The following is a 19,187-nucleotide window of genomic DNA, read 5'->3' as shown; positions in this document are numbered from 1 at the left end:
ATACCAGTTTAAATAAGAGAATTATTATTCATAAATATACTGTTAAACTTTAAAGAAAACATAATTTAAGTACATTTATTAGTTCTTACTTTAACTATAAGATAAAGCTGTGCTTTTGCTTTTGTTTTCTAACAGTTATTAGACTGGTTATCTTATATATATTCCCCTCCTGCATACACACAGATATGAGGCACAAACACAAAATAAGACAGGAAAAGGTATAAAATTTGATTCTGTGAAAACAGTATTGTCGTGTTAGAAGTCAACATTATGAAGCTGCAGTATTAAAGCAAAGCAGCCAAAAAAGGAAAGAAATCAATGAAAGCTGCCTCACAAGCCTGTGTTTTTATTCTCGCTCTATTACAATTCCTATTATAATAACTATTTAACTCTAAAAGTCATTACCATCAATATACAATTATCTCTAAGCCTGAAGATGCATACATCTTTAAGGAAAGTTTTCTATTGTCCCAAGCTTGCTTAATTTTTTTTCATGTATCTGCCACACACTTTTTTTTTAAAAGTGAAGCACTAAGTGTTAATGACCTTTCTATACCTAAAGTAAGATAAAGTTCTAAAGGTTGGGTTGTGATAAGACTATGGTTAACCAATCATAGCTTCGGAATCCCTGTGTGACATCATAAGACCTCCCTAGAACAGTTTTTCTCCTCCACCTACTGCAACCATTCCCATAAACCTGGTAACTGTCAGAAAACCTCCCAGCTAAACACCCATAAGACTTCACACAAGTTGATATTCTCTATTGTAAGGACCACAGAAGCCAAGGTAAGAAACAGATTTCACTGATTTTGATAATTCATACTTTCTAGAATTCATACTAGAGTTAATCATATTTTCTAAGTTTCAGTTTTAAGTTATAGTAAAATGTTTGCTATGACAAAATGCTTACTTTCTAAATAAATGCTTATCCATTTTGTGACAGTAAAAGTGAGAGTTAATTTTGAAAAGCATCACATTCATCTTTGATCCTGGTTATTGGTTTATTTTAACTTTCACTTATATTTTGGTTTTCAAGTGAATTTCTGCCAATTTAACAGTCTTCCAATTAGGTTACCATATTTGGCAGTAGGACGGTTTAATTTTTCTATACCAAAAAAATGGCTTAATTTGTTATATGTTACTCTGCTGAAACAGTGCAAAACTGGGCTATTTACAACATCTGGAATAATATCAATAGTTGTAGGACAATATGCACTTTATCATAATACCTCTTCCAATATTATGATTTCTTACAGCGACATTAATAAAATAGAGCACAGAAATACACAATACTTTTAAAATGGTCTTGAAGATTTTTCCTCTCTATAAAGTCTAGTCAACTGTTAATAAATAAAGATTTCTATAAATTTCATGCTTTTAATAAATTGAACTGTTTAATTCAATACTATATCATAAAGGACAAATTTTAAAAATTTAAAACACTTATCATAAACATATAAAAGTTTTTCTGAAGTTACAGAATAATAATTCAATACTTTAAAAATGTTTGGCACCTAAACATTCTTAAGTCTCATTTGAGAAAATCTGATAAAATGCTTATTTTGCCTACTAATGAATATACTTTTGTCAAGTTATTATACTCCAGTGTTCCTCAGTTTCCTCTCATAAATTTATAAAGAAAGAAAAGAAAAATACCTAGGAGTAGAGATGTTACAATAAATTTTATAGCTTCTGTTTGAATTCTACTCTTCACATTACAATCCTCAATCTAATGGATCAGTGTTTCCTCATTCTTAAATCTGTGACAGAGCATATGGAAAATTATATGCATTTTATTTTTATTTTCATATTTTATATATATGATAAAATAAAATCTACATTTAGAATTCTTAGTTCCTATGATGAATACAAACTTTGTAATCCCATAAGCAGCCTTAACACATGAAAACACATTCCTAATTTTTATCTACCACTGAAGCACTCTAATTGCCATTCAACATATTTATGTTCATAAAAATTGTCCTTTGATATAAGCATCTCAGCACAAATGTTGACATGCATATTTACTCACTTTTATTCAAATAGCAATTAAATTACATTCTCGAACTTCAATGGGGTATTTGTTGAATTCTTTCACTGTACCAGGATTTCACATCACATTACTCCAAAAAGTAGACAAGGAGCAGAAATTCTATTAAAGTTATTGTTAGCAAAATAGTGTGTTCAGGTTAATAGAAAACATTTTAAATACAAAGCCACAGTGCCAGACATCACGTCCAAACCTGTTCATTTCTAAGGCGTCATACTGTCTACATACTGTCATTGTTTATAAAAAGGTGTGCTAAAAATGTGTTAAATCAAATGGAAGAAATGTGAGAGATTTATAAATTATGAACATTAAGTGTTAAAAACTGGTGAAAGAGCTAAATTATTTTACTTTATGAAGAAGATGCACATCACTATCATTTCCTAAAATTCCCATATCAAAATTATTTTAACAGGATCTTAGATATAAAGGAAAACAACTGTATTTGGATCACATAGTGTTTATTAATCTCAGTGATTAGAGACAGCAGAATAGCTACAGAAATAAAATGATTCAAGGAAAATATTAGTATATTTAACAAACTATAGAAAGTATGGTCTTAAAATTTTAGTGTATTTTAAATGTACTATGTAATATATCAAACTACATAATGTATTAAAACTTTAATTGAAAATGAAGTATAGATTACCTCTATAAATAGTTGGTAATTCTAGAAGACAGTGAGTTTAAAAACTTTCTTTATTCTTGAAGAATTTCCTGGATGTACTTGTGGAAACATATTTCATTTAATCTTCTTAATTCTCTATGTGTTTTGTACTGCATCTCTCCTTCATAATTTAGGAAACAGATGCCAAACAGTGAACTATTCAAAATTCCCCTATTCACAGAGCTATGAATAGGGAAACCCTGGCAAGAGCCTAGGTTTCAACTCTAAACCATATGCACTATATACTGATTAACATGATAAAAATAAATCAAGACACTGACAAAACAAATAGAAAGTAATATATATTGCAAATGGCACTTTATAAGGCAAACTAAGAGAATGTGAATTTCTATTAATTTAAAACCATCCCATTTCATTTCCATTTAATTTATACAGAGCATTCTAGCTTTAACAAGCTAAATAATATTATGCAAATCATTTTTAAAGTCAGATGTAAGAAAATTATAGATATCCTTAGTAATTAAGGAATAAACACTAGTAGGAAAAAATTCAAAATCACCACATACATTTTAAAAAACAATAACATACCAAAATCAAATTAAAGTTTCCTATTATTTAATTTGTTTCAGTGATGAAAACATACCTTCAATCCATTTAGGCTTCATACCTATAACCCAGGTTAATTTCTCCTCAAAACTTTCCAAAAGTCTGGTGTAGTGGCACCCGTCTGTAAGGCCAGCAACTTGAAAAGCTGAGGCAGGAGGACTGCAAGTTTGAGGTTGATAAGCCTCAGCAACTTATCAAGACCCTGTCTCAACATAATAAATAAAAAGGGATGGAGATGTAGCTCAATTGTATAGTGCTCCTGGGTTCAATCCCAGTACCACAGAGAGGAAAAAAAAAAAAGGAAGGAAGAAAGAGAGGAAAGAGGAAGGAAGGGAAAAGAAACTTTCCACAGAAACCAAACTTTATAATTTATTCCACTCCTATTTATATATCCTTAGCTTCCCTCAATTTCATTTCTGTTCCAATTATTCTATCATGTAAATATTCAAAGTTCATTTGTTTTGAAGTACTTGAACAAAGGAATCTTACTTTTGGAGGGTGGGAGGTGGATACTGGATTGAACCCAGGGGCACTTAACCACTGAACCACATCCCCAACCCATTTTACCATTTTATTTTTTGAGATAAGGTCTCACTAAGTTGCTCAGGGCCTTGCTAAGTTGCTGAGTCTGGCTTTGAACATGAGATCCTCCTGCCATAAGCCTCCCAAGAGCTGGGATTGCTGATGTATGCCACCACAGCAGCAGAATCTTCCTTCTATATTTTTGCTATGGAAATCACTAACTTCCATCTGAAGTGTGAATTCACACAGTGCTGCTTATACTGGCAAAGGAGCAAAGTTGGAGGCAGGGAATCAAGAATATAATCCTTCTAAATTACAGTGGCATGTATTAGGTAAGATATAGTCTCTTTGGACATCTCCAGAAATAATTTATCAATATTCTTACCCTACATAATTCTGAAGTATGTATGACCAAAAAAACACATGAAAATAAAACCTGGGTGTACATCTCTACCTCAGTATACTCATAGTCAACTGAGGACCTCTAGTGCTTTGAAAAGTGTACTCCATCTTCAGGGCTTTAAAAAAAATGATTCATCCACATTAATTGGGATCTACTTATTAAATACCATTCATCATTCCTTAAGACTTTTTCCCAAACTCCTTCCCCAACTCTTTTTTTTAAAAAAGTCCCATATCTACATGGTTAAAAAAGAATATTTTAATGCAAGTAAATTAATTTTAAGTCATTATTTCAACATGTAAAGAAATGAACAGTAAAGAAGACAAAATAACAATATCCACATGCCAATTTCAGAGGGAACTATCTCTCTATGCTACTGCTTAATGAATTGTCCTCAAGGGAAAACTTAAAAGCTAGGCCATTTCATTTTGGAGTCAAGTTAGAAGTCAAGAATATATTGATTTTATGTTTATACAATTATTTTCATAACCCATTAGAAGTAGTCAATAGATTCAGAAAGCTAATATGTAACCAACAAAGCTATAAAATATTGCTGCCACAAAGTAACTTCAAACAGAATTTCCAAGTCTAGAATTAGGTAATCTCAAAAAGAAAATGATTATCATCAGAGTGTACTTTTGTAACTACACAGATTCATTATAAACAGAAGTTAGATAATTGTTCTAGCTTATTTCATTAGGTCAAAAACTGATGTAAACACAATCATTTCTGGCTTACAAGTGGAAATGGCAATGGGCAATAAGAAAAAAATGTCAGATGATCATAATATAGATAAGTCATGTTTATTCAAACTCAATCTGTAGAAAATTTTAATCTTTTAAATTAGTGAAATGGAAAAAATTACTGTATCATGTCTGTCAGTCTTGCATGTTTATTACCTGAATTTAATAGCAAATATACCTGTGCTTACTAAAAGAAATAAAGAAGCAGACAAAAATAAAGGGGGATAGCAAAATTTTCAAGTCCACAAAAAGAATCTCAGGAATTCTTCTTGACTTTGAACATAATACTTCAAAAGAATCAAAGTTCAGAAAGTTATAGAAAGCACTGAAAATGTTAAATTTGTATGTTATAGGTGGTGATTATTGCTCAACATATACATTTTTATGATATAATTATTTAGGAAGCCATAACACAGGCCACCAAAAGTTTTCAAAAGCCTATTGAGGTCCCTTTTGCACGAGAATAGTATGATATTATGTTGTTGAGATACAACTCACTATAGACAAAGTAAGAATTCCTGCAGGAATTGACATCCAGTACCCTCCACCCAACAAGCTGCCTAACATGGTACGTGATATTTGTTGAAAGACTGGGGTTTCCTGTGGTTTTTCTCTTTCTTTCTTCCAATTTAAAAAAAAAAAAATCATAATATTATCTATCTTCAACTTGATTTTTTCTCAGTTTCCATACCTTCTTTGAGCAACAGAGAACAAAAGTCCTTACAAATCCCTCAGAGAAGAATAAAGTTAGTTATATCCTTCCCATACTTACAAAAATTAGAATAATGGATTCCACATACAAATAACATACTCTATTGGTACTTTTCTGTTTCTTACATGCAGCTCAGAGACAAGGATGTGGGTATTCCTATAAACTAACTTCTATTAAGCAACTCACATATTTTCAGTACTCAATACTAAGACCTGGATTTCTTTTTTTGGTGGGGGGAGAGGAATTACCAATTATAGAACCCAGAGGCACTTAACCAGTGAGCACATGCCCAGTCCTTTAATTTTTTTTTTTTTTTTTTTTTTTTTTTTTTTAGACAAGGTCTCATTAAGTTGCTTAGGGGGCCTCACTAAGTTACTGTGGCTGGCTTTAAACTTGTGAACCTCCTGCCTCAGCCTCCTGAGCTGTTGGGATTACAAGCATGTGCTATTACACCCGGCTTGGATAATTAATTTTTAAATTCACCTGCAAATATTCTTCCTCTCACAAAACACTCAATATACACCCACAGTCATTCTTTTAATAAAGGAAGGGAACAGGGCTAAATTAAGTTCCACGCATGTTTAAAATAAAGGAGATGAAGGACTAAATTCAATCTCCTAAACTGTTTAAGCCAGATGCAAGTTCAGAATATCCCACCAGAATCTGATTATCCAAAAGGGATGCTTTAAAAAGATAATATAAAATTAAACTATGTTCTACATTTCCCATCAAATATTACATTATTAACAACTTGGTTATAATTAGGGGGGAAAAAAAGAACTGCAAAGAAGTACCAGGGCAGAAAGGAGAATGATAAACACAACGATGTCATAAATTGCAAAGTAGGGAAGGTAACAGATAATTCAAAAATGCAAATATACTGTTCTCATACACAGCTTTTCAATTCTTGAGATATGTAAGGAAGGCCCATCTTCCAGGAATGAAAAGTGGCTTAAGTATTATCATGCAGATTTTAGAAGTTAAGCAGCGTTAGAACTCAACATATCAGACTATAACTCTATAAAATAAATTAAACCCTCCAAATAAAATATGTACCACTAATATTTCAGCAGGTAAAGCAAATTCACTTTTAACTATAGCATAAGATTATAAAGTTACCACAAATCACTTTAGAATTATGACATATTTCTAAGTTCAACAAATGTTACTAAACCCAATTTGTTTCCAGGAACAAACTCTTCTTCTATAACAGTTGGCTGTTATAGTACCATGAAATCATTTAAAATATATTAATTAAGGGCTGAGTATGTGGCTCAGGGTAGAGCATTTGCTTCATAAGCATGAGGCCCTGAGTTTGATCCCCAGCCCTGCAAAAAAATAAATAAAATAAAATATGTTAATTATACTTTTTGACAGTAGAGAGCTCATCTCTTTAGGGCATACCTCTCTGTATTTCACAAATACCAAAAACTCATTTATACAAAGCCTAGTTCAGGTTAATACTGTGTTAATCAGAAGACCATAAACTTAGGTAAATCCTCTAAGTCTCGTTTTCTTCATCTGTGATAGGAATAGACTTGAGAAACATATTTAGGAGCTTACATGTTCAACTATTGAATTCTGTTTTTCTAACTGGTTAATCTGATCATTAACAATCTTCTAAAATTTCTAGTCATAGAAATCTTGAACTTTATTGATTTAATCAAATGATGCCAATTATGCATTGAGTGCTAAGATACAAAATGAACCCATGGTTCCTTTAGTTATAAACTACAAGTCTAATTGAGGACACTGAAATGTAAATTGAATTTATAGACACAACCTGACAAATATTTGAAAATAGTAACACTGAAGTCCTATTTAAAAAAACAGCAGAGGTGATTACCAATTCTACCTTAATGACTAATGAAAGGTTTTATTAGGAAGTGATATTTAAACTGGGCCTTAAGTATCAACTGGAGTTTGGCTGAAAATCAAAAGTTGTTGTAAAGGGGTGGGGTGGGGAACGTTACAGGCAGAGGGAGAACAACATGTGCAAAGAACAGAAATCCTTAAAGGGAATAGAATATTTATGGAAACATGACATCTTTCATGTGACTAAAGTACCATTCCTCAGTCAGGACAGGGAATGACTCCTGTACACGCTTTATGAAGAACTGCTGCTGGTTAGCTCCCTCCTTTTCCATATTTTTCATCTTAAAATAATTTTTAAAAATTGACATTTTATGATAAAGTCCTGAAACTTCACAAAAATGTGAATTCAAATAGAAATTATCAGTGCTAATTATTCTCTTTTAACTATATTCTGCTATATACATGCTAATATATAGGGATTAGTCAAATACATAAAGGAATAAAGAAAATTCTCCCATGATTTCCTAATAGTATAATTTTACTAGGTCTAGAGTAATTCACTACAATAAATTCACTAGATCTTAAAATAAATATAACAGAAACAATATAAAAATACATTTTCTTAACGAACAAAATACCTCTAATTCTGCTTTTATCTGAAAAATTCAAACAAAAGTAATTAAATATATGCCAAGTTTAAGCTGTCATTTTCTAAAGGTGAAATGCCACAGATAAGTTTAGCCACCTATATTGAACAATAAAGAACATACGCTAGACAAATACAAGTTGTTGCCAACTCTTTAAGAGAATGAAGTTTGATAAATGTTGGCTGTGTGTAACTCCTTATTGTGGGCCTGTACTATAATGGAGGACAGAGACTCATATGGAAACCCATTCTGTTATACTATTTAAAATAAAACTGAGCTAAGATGAAGTACTGAAGATTACAGAATCTAACCACCTTATATCACATGGTTTCTTTGAAAAAACAATGCCAAAGTCTAAAAAGTTATATGTTTGATACATGTCCTCCCTTGTCCCATTCTCCTCTCATTTGCTCTCTTTAGCATTTGCCCCTATCAGGTACAGGATGGCAATCTAAGGCAGATTTTCATGGAGTGTATAGAAAGCAGATGAAAATGAAACCTAGCAGTCAGAACAATATAGTAAAAACTTGTTAACAATAATATAACAAATTTATTGTTAACCACTATCACTTCTGGGCAGTTTAGCTACATTTTTTAAAATTCCATTTTTAATGTTTCCTCCTTCAAAATTGATATAGAAGGATTCTGAATGAAAACAGAAAATTCCCAAATGTTATTACTCATTACCTCTGGCCAATTAATTTATACTTAATTTTTAATCTAACTCACTCTATGATGTATTTTTACTTTGTTTTATTTATTAATTATCTAAGCTTAGGACCCCCAAAGCAGTAAGAGATTGTGGGATTTTTGAAAGAAGGCTTGACATAAACCACTGCTCATAAATACAAGACATTTGTAAACAGAATTGTCCGTGGTAGAGAGTAAGATAATAATAATTACTACACCTATTGAGCTTGACAGTCTTCAGTACATAATATCAAATCTTCTTAAAATTATATTTAAAATAACATTCTATAAAGCTATAAAACCATAAAGAGGAATGCCAAACAACTGAAATCTATTTCTCATTTACTTTATTTTGAACTAAAATTAAGATCTGAGGAATAACTTTTAAATGCACTTCTCTTCCCTGAGATTGGTTCTGGGGTTATTAATATACTAAATGTTCATACCGATTATGTTTACAGAGAAACAAACTTAAGGAAAGTATACATAAGAATTTTTGCCCAAAGGAATAGCTCAAAACAAGTTGTACAATAAACCAAATACTTGCAATCAATTTGGAAGAAAGTAAAGACTAAAGTTACTATACCCCAAACACAAGACAAATGAGATTGTAATGATACGTCCCACCAAAAAAGACAGAAACACATGCAGGTGCGCGCGCGCACACACACACACACATTACAGACATCTGATGTTATAAATATAAAACAAATAACATTGAGAAAGAACAATTAACGCAAAACTGTGTTTTACCTATTTCAGAGAACAGGTTATACATATGATCCTAATCCATTTACTATTTTTACGTTCCAGGCTACCTAAAAGGAAGAAGGTTATCTCACATTGGCTGCCAGCTTTTTATCTTTCTCTTGACCACTTAAAACTTCAGACTTCCTGCTTCCTGGCATCATGGAGAAAGTCCAATACCTCACTCGCTCTGCTATAAGAAGAGCCTCAACTATTGAAATGCCTCAACAAGCACGTCAGAATCTCCAGAACCTATTTATCAATTTCTGTCTCATCTTAATATGTCTCTTGCTGATTTGCATCATTGTGATGCTTCTCTGAAGTTCTGCAGCAATCTCCAGATTTGCAACTTACTGTATTGGATTAAAATGTCATCCCATGAACGGGAAAACAATACAGCCCACTTCCCGAGTAGAAGAATTTCTTTATGAAAAGGTCAAGATTAAAACAAATTGTTAGTAAATGTAACTGCTAGATCTTGTAAACACGAAAAGGGCTTCATTTTCAAAATTAATTCTGCGATGACTATACATGTGTACAATGTAACTGTTGATTTCCTGAAAATGGCTTATAAATTTCTTTCCTAAATCTTTTCTGAGGATGAAGTAGGAGTTTAATTTTGAAATGGCCCTGCTAACAAATTCACTTCATATATAAAATATTAGCTTCACAATTTGAGGCAAATGTTATTTATATTGCACTGTAAAAGCTTCTTTGATAATTAGTTACTAAGTAGTTTTCGGGTCTTCACAAGTACCAAAATAATAACTCAAATGAAGTATTATTATTCAAAATAGCCCACTGATTCCTCACATTTATTATTATTATTATTATTATTATTATTATTATTATTATTCAGAAGTCTTGGTAGTAACTCCTTATCAAAACCTATATTCTAAAATAAAATTACATTCTTTTTCTATACCATATTAACATTTTTTTAAGTTCAGGAGAATCAAATAGGGAAAAGATCATAATCTTATATAAATAAAATTCCTCTTAATGAATGTTTTCAAAAATTATACAATTCTACTACATGTAAGTAAGTCAGCTGTTCTTTCTAGAACATCATGATTAACACATAGGAACTGGTGATCAGCTTAACATCTGACATTGTCCTTACCATAATTACTAATACTAATAAAGTCTAACTAATTTAAAGCTGTAGCGCATTATTTGAGCTAGAATATCTAATTTGTCATAGTATTTCCTTGAAATCATGAGAGCTTAAGATTTCAGAATGATTTTATAAGTTATCTTCTATTCCAACCTCATACCCAGTATAGACAAGGAAAAGAATTAAAGATTTCTAATGAGAGAAAAATATATCATTTCAATCATTAAAAATTAAAAACTTGAATTTTCACTCCAAATATTAGTAATTCTAGGGATGGGGATATAGCTCAATGGTAGATCACTCTCCCAGCAAGTACAAAGCCCTGAGTCCAATCCTTAGTATTGAAAAAAACGTATTAATTCTTATGCTATATTTTAAAATGAACTTTTTGTCCATCTACTATTTATAATATAGAATGATATTGCTTTTTCCCTTAATCTATCAACTCAATATAAACACTTATTTTGTAGGTTACTCTACTGAGTTAAATAGAAAATCCAGTAAGTTTAATCTGTAATTATCTTCTTGTTGAATACATTTTCAACTTCCCCTCTGACCATTTTAAAAACATTTTACAAAAACAAATAATACATTTGAAGGACAAATTGGTGTTGGAAAATGTATTTGCTAAAATTGAGTAATTTAAGTTGATTCAAGTATAAAAATGGTTTACACCTAGACTGTATAATTCAACAATTTAAACTTCAGTTTAAGGCATGTTATTAACGTAGCAATTACTAAGGTGTATAGAATGTGCAATTACTCATTTTCCAAAATACAGTTACTAAAAGAATTTGAAACACCAAGATAATGACCATGGTTTTTAATGCAAGTGTTGTTAACTGAATAGTGAAGGAGACACTGCTTTTAAATTCTTGGAATCCCTGAGAAGTACAGGAGATGGATAGGGGAACAGTTTGGGTTTATGGATATCTAAGGAGGAGAAGGTAAAAGGGTATCATTCTACCCAGAAAACATGTAAATCACGGATTGGACCTCAACCTCACTGGTCTTAGAATTTACCTATGCAACAATATACAAGTTCTCTAATTAGCAGTACTGATATCAAAAGACGACAGGAAAACTTGAACAGATAAGTCCAATGTTCCTTATACATTGCTCATTACAACATCAATTTCAAACTATTAACTGTGAAGTGTAGGGATTTTCCTCAGTAAAACAGAAATAAAGATTTTTTTTATTCTTCATTCTGTCTTTGAAAAAATTTAAATCTCATATTGTGAAGATTTCAGAATACTATAATTCAGAATACAATGTAGAACAAAAATCCCATTATTTAAATGAAACTCATTTTATCATGTTGTATAAAGAGCAAGCTATAAGAAAACAATGTACTTAAAAATTTTTTAAATACTAAATGTTCAAACACTTTCTCCTTTGGAATGAATTCTAATATTAATTAATTAACCTTTCTTATTTTCATTGGTTAAAATTTCATTTTAATGCAAATAATCAGAATCACCTATATTAAAATGAATGTTCTTGAACTCAGTAAAACTGCTCCATTATACATGACTGATGTTGCCTATAAAATGTTCTAATTATAGTTTTGATACTGTACAGGGTTTTTGAGGGGACTTCCCCCAAGTAAAATAAAAACAAGATTTCCTAGTACAAACACAAGAGGGCAGACCTATATCAGGCAATGAATTGCCATGACCTAGAGATTATTCATCCTCTGATTATTTTTGAGTCTTCTCAAAGTGGGAATATGATAAATCTCAGAATAGATCTGCTCATATGCTAAGTAGCTGCACATTTTAAAATGTCTATAAACTATATATCAAATTATATAGAAAAAGTGACAAATAGTCAAATACACAACTAATTATACTAAAACATGTATGTGAAAATCAGTTATATGCTTTCTAGCTAATGTGTCATAATGTAATATCCCATCTACAGAGAATGCCCTAGTACCCACCTAGATTATATCAAACATTAAAAAAATTAAGCATAAAACAGCATACAAAGATAAAAATAAAAATAAAAAACTCAGGAATGTAATGAAATACATAAAATACTCCCAGATGAGAAGTAAAATTTTTTTCATTCTTATTGCATGTTAGACAAAAACAAAGTCCTTTAGGTCATTTTATCAAATTCTTTCGTTTATATAAGAGAAACTCCATTAAAATATGTTGAAAACAGGTATCAATACTTTGGTGTAAGTCCCTTTATGATTTAAATAGATACAAAATTTCACTTTCCTCTTTTTAAACATTTCAAGTTTAAAATATCTCAGGAAATATAAAGAGAAAAAAGGATAAACAACTTTGTCAATAATTTTTTAGTCAGTTTTTTCACCGCTGTGACCAAAAGACCTGACCAGAACAATTTAAGAGGAGGAAGTTTATTTGGGGCTCACAATTCTGGAGGTCTTAGCCCATAGACAGTTGGCTCCGTTATTCAGTGAGGTAGAATATCATGGCAGAAGAGTACTGATAAAGGAAAGCAACTGGAACATGGCACCCAAGAAGCAGAGAGAGAGAGAGAGAGAGAGAGAGAGAGAGAGAGAGACTCCACTTGCCAGATACAAAATATACATCCCAAAGACATGCCTTTAGGAACCCACATCTTCCAGCCATACCCAACCTGCCTTCAGTTACCACACTGATTGGGAAGAGGATCTCATATCCCAATCATTTCACCTCTAAACCTTCGATTGTCTCACACATGAGCTTTTGGGGAACACCTAATATCTAAACACCACTACTTCACTACTGTTGGGGAGGATCCACTGCCGGCTTATGGGAAACCAACATATACTGCTGTGTTTAGAAGTACACATTCTCCACCCCTCTATCTTCAAACTAAGGAATGCACTGGGGAGGAAAGGGAAGCCTTTTTCCCCTAAAAGAAGACAAGATTTTGTTTTTTATTCCGTCACAATGCTGAGTCAAACATTTGGGGGCTGAGGGATGGGGGTTCTGTAGTAAAGAGGAAAAGAACCAAAGACTAGAGATGGAAGTTGCACATGGAGTCCTATATTCTAACCCAAATGGGGGCACATATGGCTTCTCTTAATTCACAAAGGGAAATGTTTCAGAGTACTATACCACCTCAACTCTAAGATGACTTAGCAGAAATCAAGAAAATCAATGAACACTATGCACTTAAGTCTGTGTGGTTGACACAGTAATTTTTTTGGATCTAGTCCTAAGGAGAGCAAACCTTCCTTATTACAAATTAACTTTTTGGGGATGGCGGACCTGTGAGGATCACTTGAGAGCCACAAAGTTCTATATAGATCCATTGTGTTATTAGATCATGACTTTAAGTCAAATTCCTTTTCTTTGATATAGAAGATTGTTTTTCCCATGGTGAGAGTTGAACAGTTTTGACTGAAAAAAATCATAAGTATCAGATGGACCGATTCTTATTAAAGTTGTTCTATTTATGTAAAAACTAAACTAAAAGGAAGTCAATGCTTCAAAGAGACTTTTAAGAAACAATCATGAGGAGAAAATAAAGACAATACTTCTAAAATAAAGACAATACTTGAAGACTCCAAGGAGAAGTTAATTAATAATCTTTTTCTGTAGTAGTCCATGAAAGAAATTTAGAAGGGAAACAGTGATTCAAAGATTGTAACTGAAGGGCCAAGAGTGTAGCTGCAATGGGGGAGCACTTGACTAGTATGCACGAGGCCATTTTGATGCCCAGTATCCCTTTCCCCAACCCACACCCCCCCCCCAATAAACTGCACCTGAAATATCTAGTTTTCCTTACCTAGATTCATCATTCTACTCCCAAATTTAAAAGTACTATATAAAGAGTTCATTCCAAAAAAGGTTAATCAAGAAATAGGGCACTTTAGGGCACATACATATCTCTTCCAATAGTAGCTTCATTTTTCCACTATGCATAAGGAAGATTTAAAAAGTAAGTTTTTCCCCACAATACACCTCCAATCTCCCTAACCTCTCTACATTGCTTCAATATAAGGGAAAACCTGGGGTAGAGCAGAAGTTCCTTCAAGCAGAATAAAAGAATAAGCAAATTAGTATCCATTCCTTTAAATTAGCCCAATTCTCTTAGTTACATTTCTTTTTATCATTCCTGTTTCAGTTTGTAGTAGTATACTCATCCCCATGGACAGCTCCAATTCTGTATAAAGACACCTGCTAGAGAAAAAACTGTCTGATCCCTGTTCTGAGATAATCAGAAGTGTTTAAAAAAACATTATAGTATGTGAACAGTAAGGTATTCTATCTTTAAATCACAAATAAATCTGGTTAAAGCAGTCTTTTTAAAAATGTGTGATTTAAACATTGAAATGGTACATTTGTTTATGTGATTTAAATATACATAATCAAGATTATAAAAACTGGGCTGGGGATGTAGCTCAGTTGGTAGAGTGCTTGCCTTGCAAGCACAAGGCCCTGGGTTCAATCCGAAGGAAGGAAGGAAGGAAGGAAGGAAGGAAGGAAGGAAGGAAGGAAAGATTATAAAAACTTGTCTACCAGGTACAAGGACCTGAGTTCACTCTTCAATACAGAAAAACAAACAAACAAAACTAAAAGGAAAAAAATAAAAATAAAAAGAACTATGTCCAGTAAGAGTAAAGAAGGCACATTAGACATAGTAAGAGTTCTATGAATGTAGCATATTAGGTTGCGTGTATGTTTGGGGGCTATATTCAGATTTATGAGGTTCCTGGATAAGTGATCTCCTTACATGGACTTTCGTCTTCATTTTTTATTGTTAGTAGTAATGAATAATAATTTAAATTATTTACTCTATGGAAATTCTGTAATTTTTGATAGAATTCATTTCAGAAAATTCTGGTAATAAAAAATAGATGACAAGATTTATGTTAGAAAATTGGTTTCCCAGTTAAGTTGCACAGTAGAAAATTTCTTGAAATAAAGACATTTCTAGATTAAGAAATTTCTATATTTATATAATATTCTCTAGACCCTTCAGGGGCTCTGCACTACTTTTTATTTCTATATTATCATAAAGTCTTTTCCTAAACTGATTAGAAACACTGACACTTGATTTTTTTAAAAGATAAGCACATCTGATTTATAAACCTAAACATATATCATCTGTAACCAAAACTTTAAAAATGACTTTAGTTCTACTTTCTCATTTTATAGATGAAGGTCCAGAGAAATTAATAGGTTAAAAATCATCCAGGTTCTAAATCTAAGAAAACCAGAAACAAAATCTAAGATCTAGTAATCCCAAGTTAACTTTCTATCATACCATGTCAGTTTCTTTGTTTCTAAGTTTCTTTTTTTTTTTTTTTTTGGGGGGGGGGGGCAGTGCTGGGGGTCCAACCCAGGGCCTTGTGCTTAAAAGACAAGCACTCTACCAACTGAGCTATCTCCCCAGCCCCTGTTTCTAAGTTTCTTAAGATTTTTTTTTTGCTTTATTTATTTTCATGCCTAATTAACAAATGAAAGAGAAAAGTAAATACTAAGATAGAAGTTTTAAGTTTTTCATGTTAGTTTCAATCGTTTATTAAGTTGTGTTTATCAATGCAAAACTTTTCAAATTTATAACATCTATGCTTGCAGAAGATAGAAAAAGCAAAACAATCTGATTGTGATGCTTCCTGCAAAGTGCACAATATCCACTGTGTCTGTTTGCAGAAGAGAAAAAACCACAACAATCTGTGATTGTAATGCTTCCTGCAAAATGCACAACATCCACTGGAGGGAAGCAAATACTAGGTTTTGAGCCTTACCTGCACTGGTGTTTCACTTCCTTGTCGAAATTCTTCAATCTGCTGTTGTTGCCAAGGAGTTAAATTGTACGAGTCCTCTGTAGTTCTATCTTCCAAAGGGTTTGTCCGTAACTGCTCTGTAAGCCACATCTGAGTCCTCACAGAAGGCTGAATGGGAACTCCACTAACTGCCTGTTGACCAAGCATTAAATATTTTGGAGATTCAAAAGCCTCTGAGCTCGTCATAATGGGCTTGCTCTCAGGTAAGGCACTGTATGTCATGTCTAAGGTCTGTCTCTTAAGAGTAGAAGAAGAGGTTCTGAAGTTATCTTTGCTACAGCTCTCAAATTTATACTTGCAGTCAAAAGTTGATGACCGTTTTTTATTTATTTCCTTGTCCTCTAGCTTAAGCATCTCCATACTGTCATGTAAGCAACTAGGTCCAATAGTCCTTAATTGTGATGTTAAAGCCTTGCTCCTCCCTGTCTTTTCCAAACCATTCCTCAATTCTTCCATGTGTACAGTGCCACCTTGTCTGCAGTTTTCTGAGGCAGTGAGTCTGGATAAAGATGACCATTTCCGAAGAGGTCGGAAGTCCTTCATATCTAGTGAAGAGTCCTGCTCCCCCCTATTGTGGTCTCCCAATGTCTGCATGAAGCTTGTACTCCATTTTGAGCCATCTGATGTTAATGATTCCCTATGTTTGGAAATTGAAGCACTGGAGTTAGACGGCATCACATGGGCAGTGGGAAGAGTAACCAGTGATCGACTAGGCTTAAAAGATAACGGTCCACTTGAAGTTGAATGATCTGAAAGAGAAAAGATTGCCAAATTAGTTACAATTAACAAATAAAAGGAATGAGATAAAAGGCAAAATGCCAAAAGAGAAATCTGAACATGGCTTTCCACCATGTTTTTTCAGAGGTACTGTCATGGGAGAAGAGAGGTCTCTGGAGAAGGTCCAAGGAGTTTCCAGAAGAGAGGGAACTTAGCTCAGGACCAGTGGGGTTCTTGGCATAGATAATGGAAAAGAATTTCAGTACAAGCCAAAGGCATAGAAAGAGGTTTATTTAGGAAGGTAGATATATTAAACGGAGAATGCAGGCTATCTCAAGAGTAAGAAGCCCTGACTTGGGCTGGGGGTACAATATTTATAGAAGGTATGTATCAGAGGCTATACTGGAGGTGAAGCTGGGGTGGAACTGCACAATTTCACATACGTTTTCAGTGTGCTTATGTGTTTCCCTCATTTTATGAGAGCATTGACCAAGGACATAAGCTAAAGGCATGTTGCTCAAGATTTACAACTGTACCTTTAAAAGAAAAAAGTCCATGTCCACATTGAGAGTTTTTACTCATACTCTAATACTGAAGTCACAGACACAACTCTAGGTGAAAGCGTATTTTTCAGTCTTTCCTAAACTGTAGAACTATATGGCAAATCTGAACTTTTCAGCACCTCCTCCAAATCTAATTCCGAAATGTGAATAAAGGAGCTCCTACAATAGTAAGAAAGGGTCTAGTAATTTATTTGCAGAGACAGAGTAGTTTCTACATTTCCAGTATCACCTAATTGCATCATCAATGATACATATCCCAAGCTAGAAAGCATCTACTCCAATGCCTTTCTCTTTATGTTCATTAAATGCCAAGTTATAAATTTTTACTTTCAAAATCTCTGAATATCTACTGCCTTAGTTAAGTCCCTACATCATACTATTTACACATACGAATGGTTTTACTATTGAAAGACCAAAAGACCAATAGGGCCTCTACACTCAATGAGCCAAATCATCATTATATATACCACATTAAAATCAAAGATTATAATGTTACCAGAGAATATTTACAAATGGGATAGCAATTCGAATTTGTGACATGAATGGTGAAAGGCAACTTTCACATTTTATTCTATATCTTTCCACACTGTTTATCTCCTATACACCAGAGTATATCTAAATACCACTTATGTGTCATGATACTGTCTTAAAGAAACAAAGGGAAAATAAATATAATGTTATAAGAAAATTCAGATGAGTATGAGCCACTCAGACTAATTTTTAAAGTGATATTCCAATTGGTCTTTGCACAGAAATTGTTCATCTGGAGATGAAAAAGGAAAAATATTACAGATGGAGGGATATGAGCAAAAGTATCAATCAATTTATCATGTGTAAAGGCTACCTATCAGATTCTGCAGTCTATTTTTAGTAAAGTTCTCACATTTTGAGTCCAAACTCCCAAAGTAAATTTTAGAACTCACAGTCCCAATACATCCTGCAACTACAACGAAGACCCTTCAGAAGCACCTCCAAAAGATTTCACTTTGAAAAAATGGATCTACGTAGAGTTAGCATTTTGTAGCTGGTATAGGCCAACAGCAAAGGCATCAGTTTTCCACAAAGGCAGCACCAGAGGAGGCCCCCTAGTAGGTGCAAAATCAAGTTTCTAGACAATATGTGGCAGCAGTTGGGCAGCACTATTGGTTTCCACCAGTTTTTAGTCGGCAGTAAGGTAACAGTTCTCTGGTGTGATTTGAGGCAGGTTTTCAGAAGTTTAACCTAAAGTATCATTATTCAGTCCTCCCCCAAATTCTGTAAAGTACCCAACTACCCGTAAATAAATTCCTCATCTGTTCAATCAGCCACTTAGCTTCCTCTGCTGATTATGAACAATAAATGATACAAGTATGAAGCCAGGAGAATATGGCTCTAAAAGAAGAAAAACAAATTATCCCACTTATCTACAATATGGAATAAGATTCAAGGAAAGTTGCTCAAGGTAATTCTTGAAAGGTAAAGATGAAGTAGAA

The 19,187-nt window shown here is 32.9% G+C and overlaps 2 protein-coding genes across 4 annotated transcripts in view; one reads left to right on the top strand and one right to left on the bottom strand.

Moving 5' to 3' along the window:
• CEP85L (centrosomal protein 85L) overlaps nucleotides 1–19,187 on the bottom strand; it is a 196,707-nt gene that overhangs the window by 90,335 nt on the left and 87,185 nt on the right. For all 3 annotated transcript variants that reach the window (XM_079149012.1, XM_079149011.1, XM_079149010.1), the window contains one exon: nucleotides 16,397–17,184. In XM_079149012.1, the coding sequence (XP_079005138.1) occupies nucleotides 16,397–17,184 (788 nt within the window). The remainder of the gene's footprint in view (nucleotides 1–16,396; nucleotides 17,185–19,187) is intronic.
• PLN (phospholamban) lies at nucleotides 630–10,153 on the top strand. Its single transcript, XM_079149026.1, has 2 exons — nucleotides 630–786; nucleotides 9,627–10,153. Exon 2 carries the CDS (start codon nucleotides 9,723–9,725, stop codon nucleotides 9,879–9,881), a length of 159 nt encoding a protein of 52 aa, XP_079005152.1. The 5' UTR covers nucleotides 630–786; nucleotides 9,627–9,722; the 3' UTR covers nucleotides 9,882–10,153.

The sequence above is a fragment of the Sciurus vulgaris genome (genome assembly GCF_902686455.1).
Source record: "Sciurus vulgaris genome assembly, chromosome: 7".
NCBI lineage: Eukaryota > Metazoa > Chordata > Mammalia > Rodentia > Sciuridae > Sciurus > Sciurus vulgaris.
Note: the sequence above shows the minus strand (reverse complement) of the source record. Positions and strands in the feature narration are given on the sequence as shown.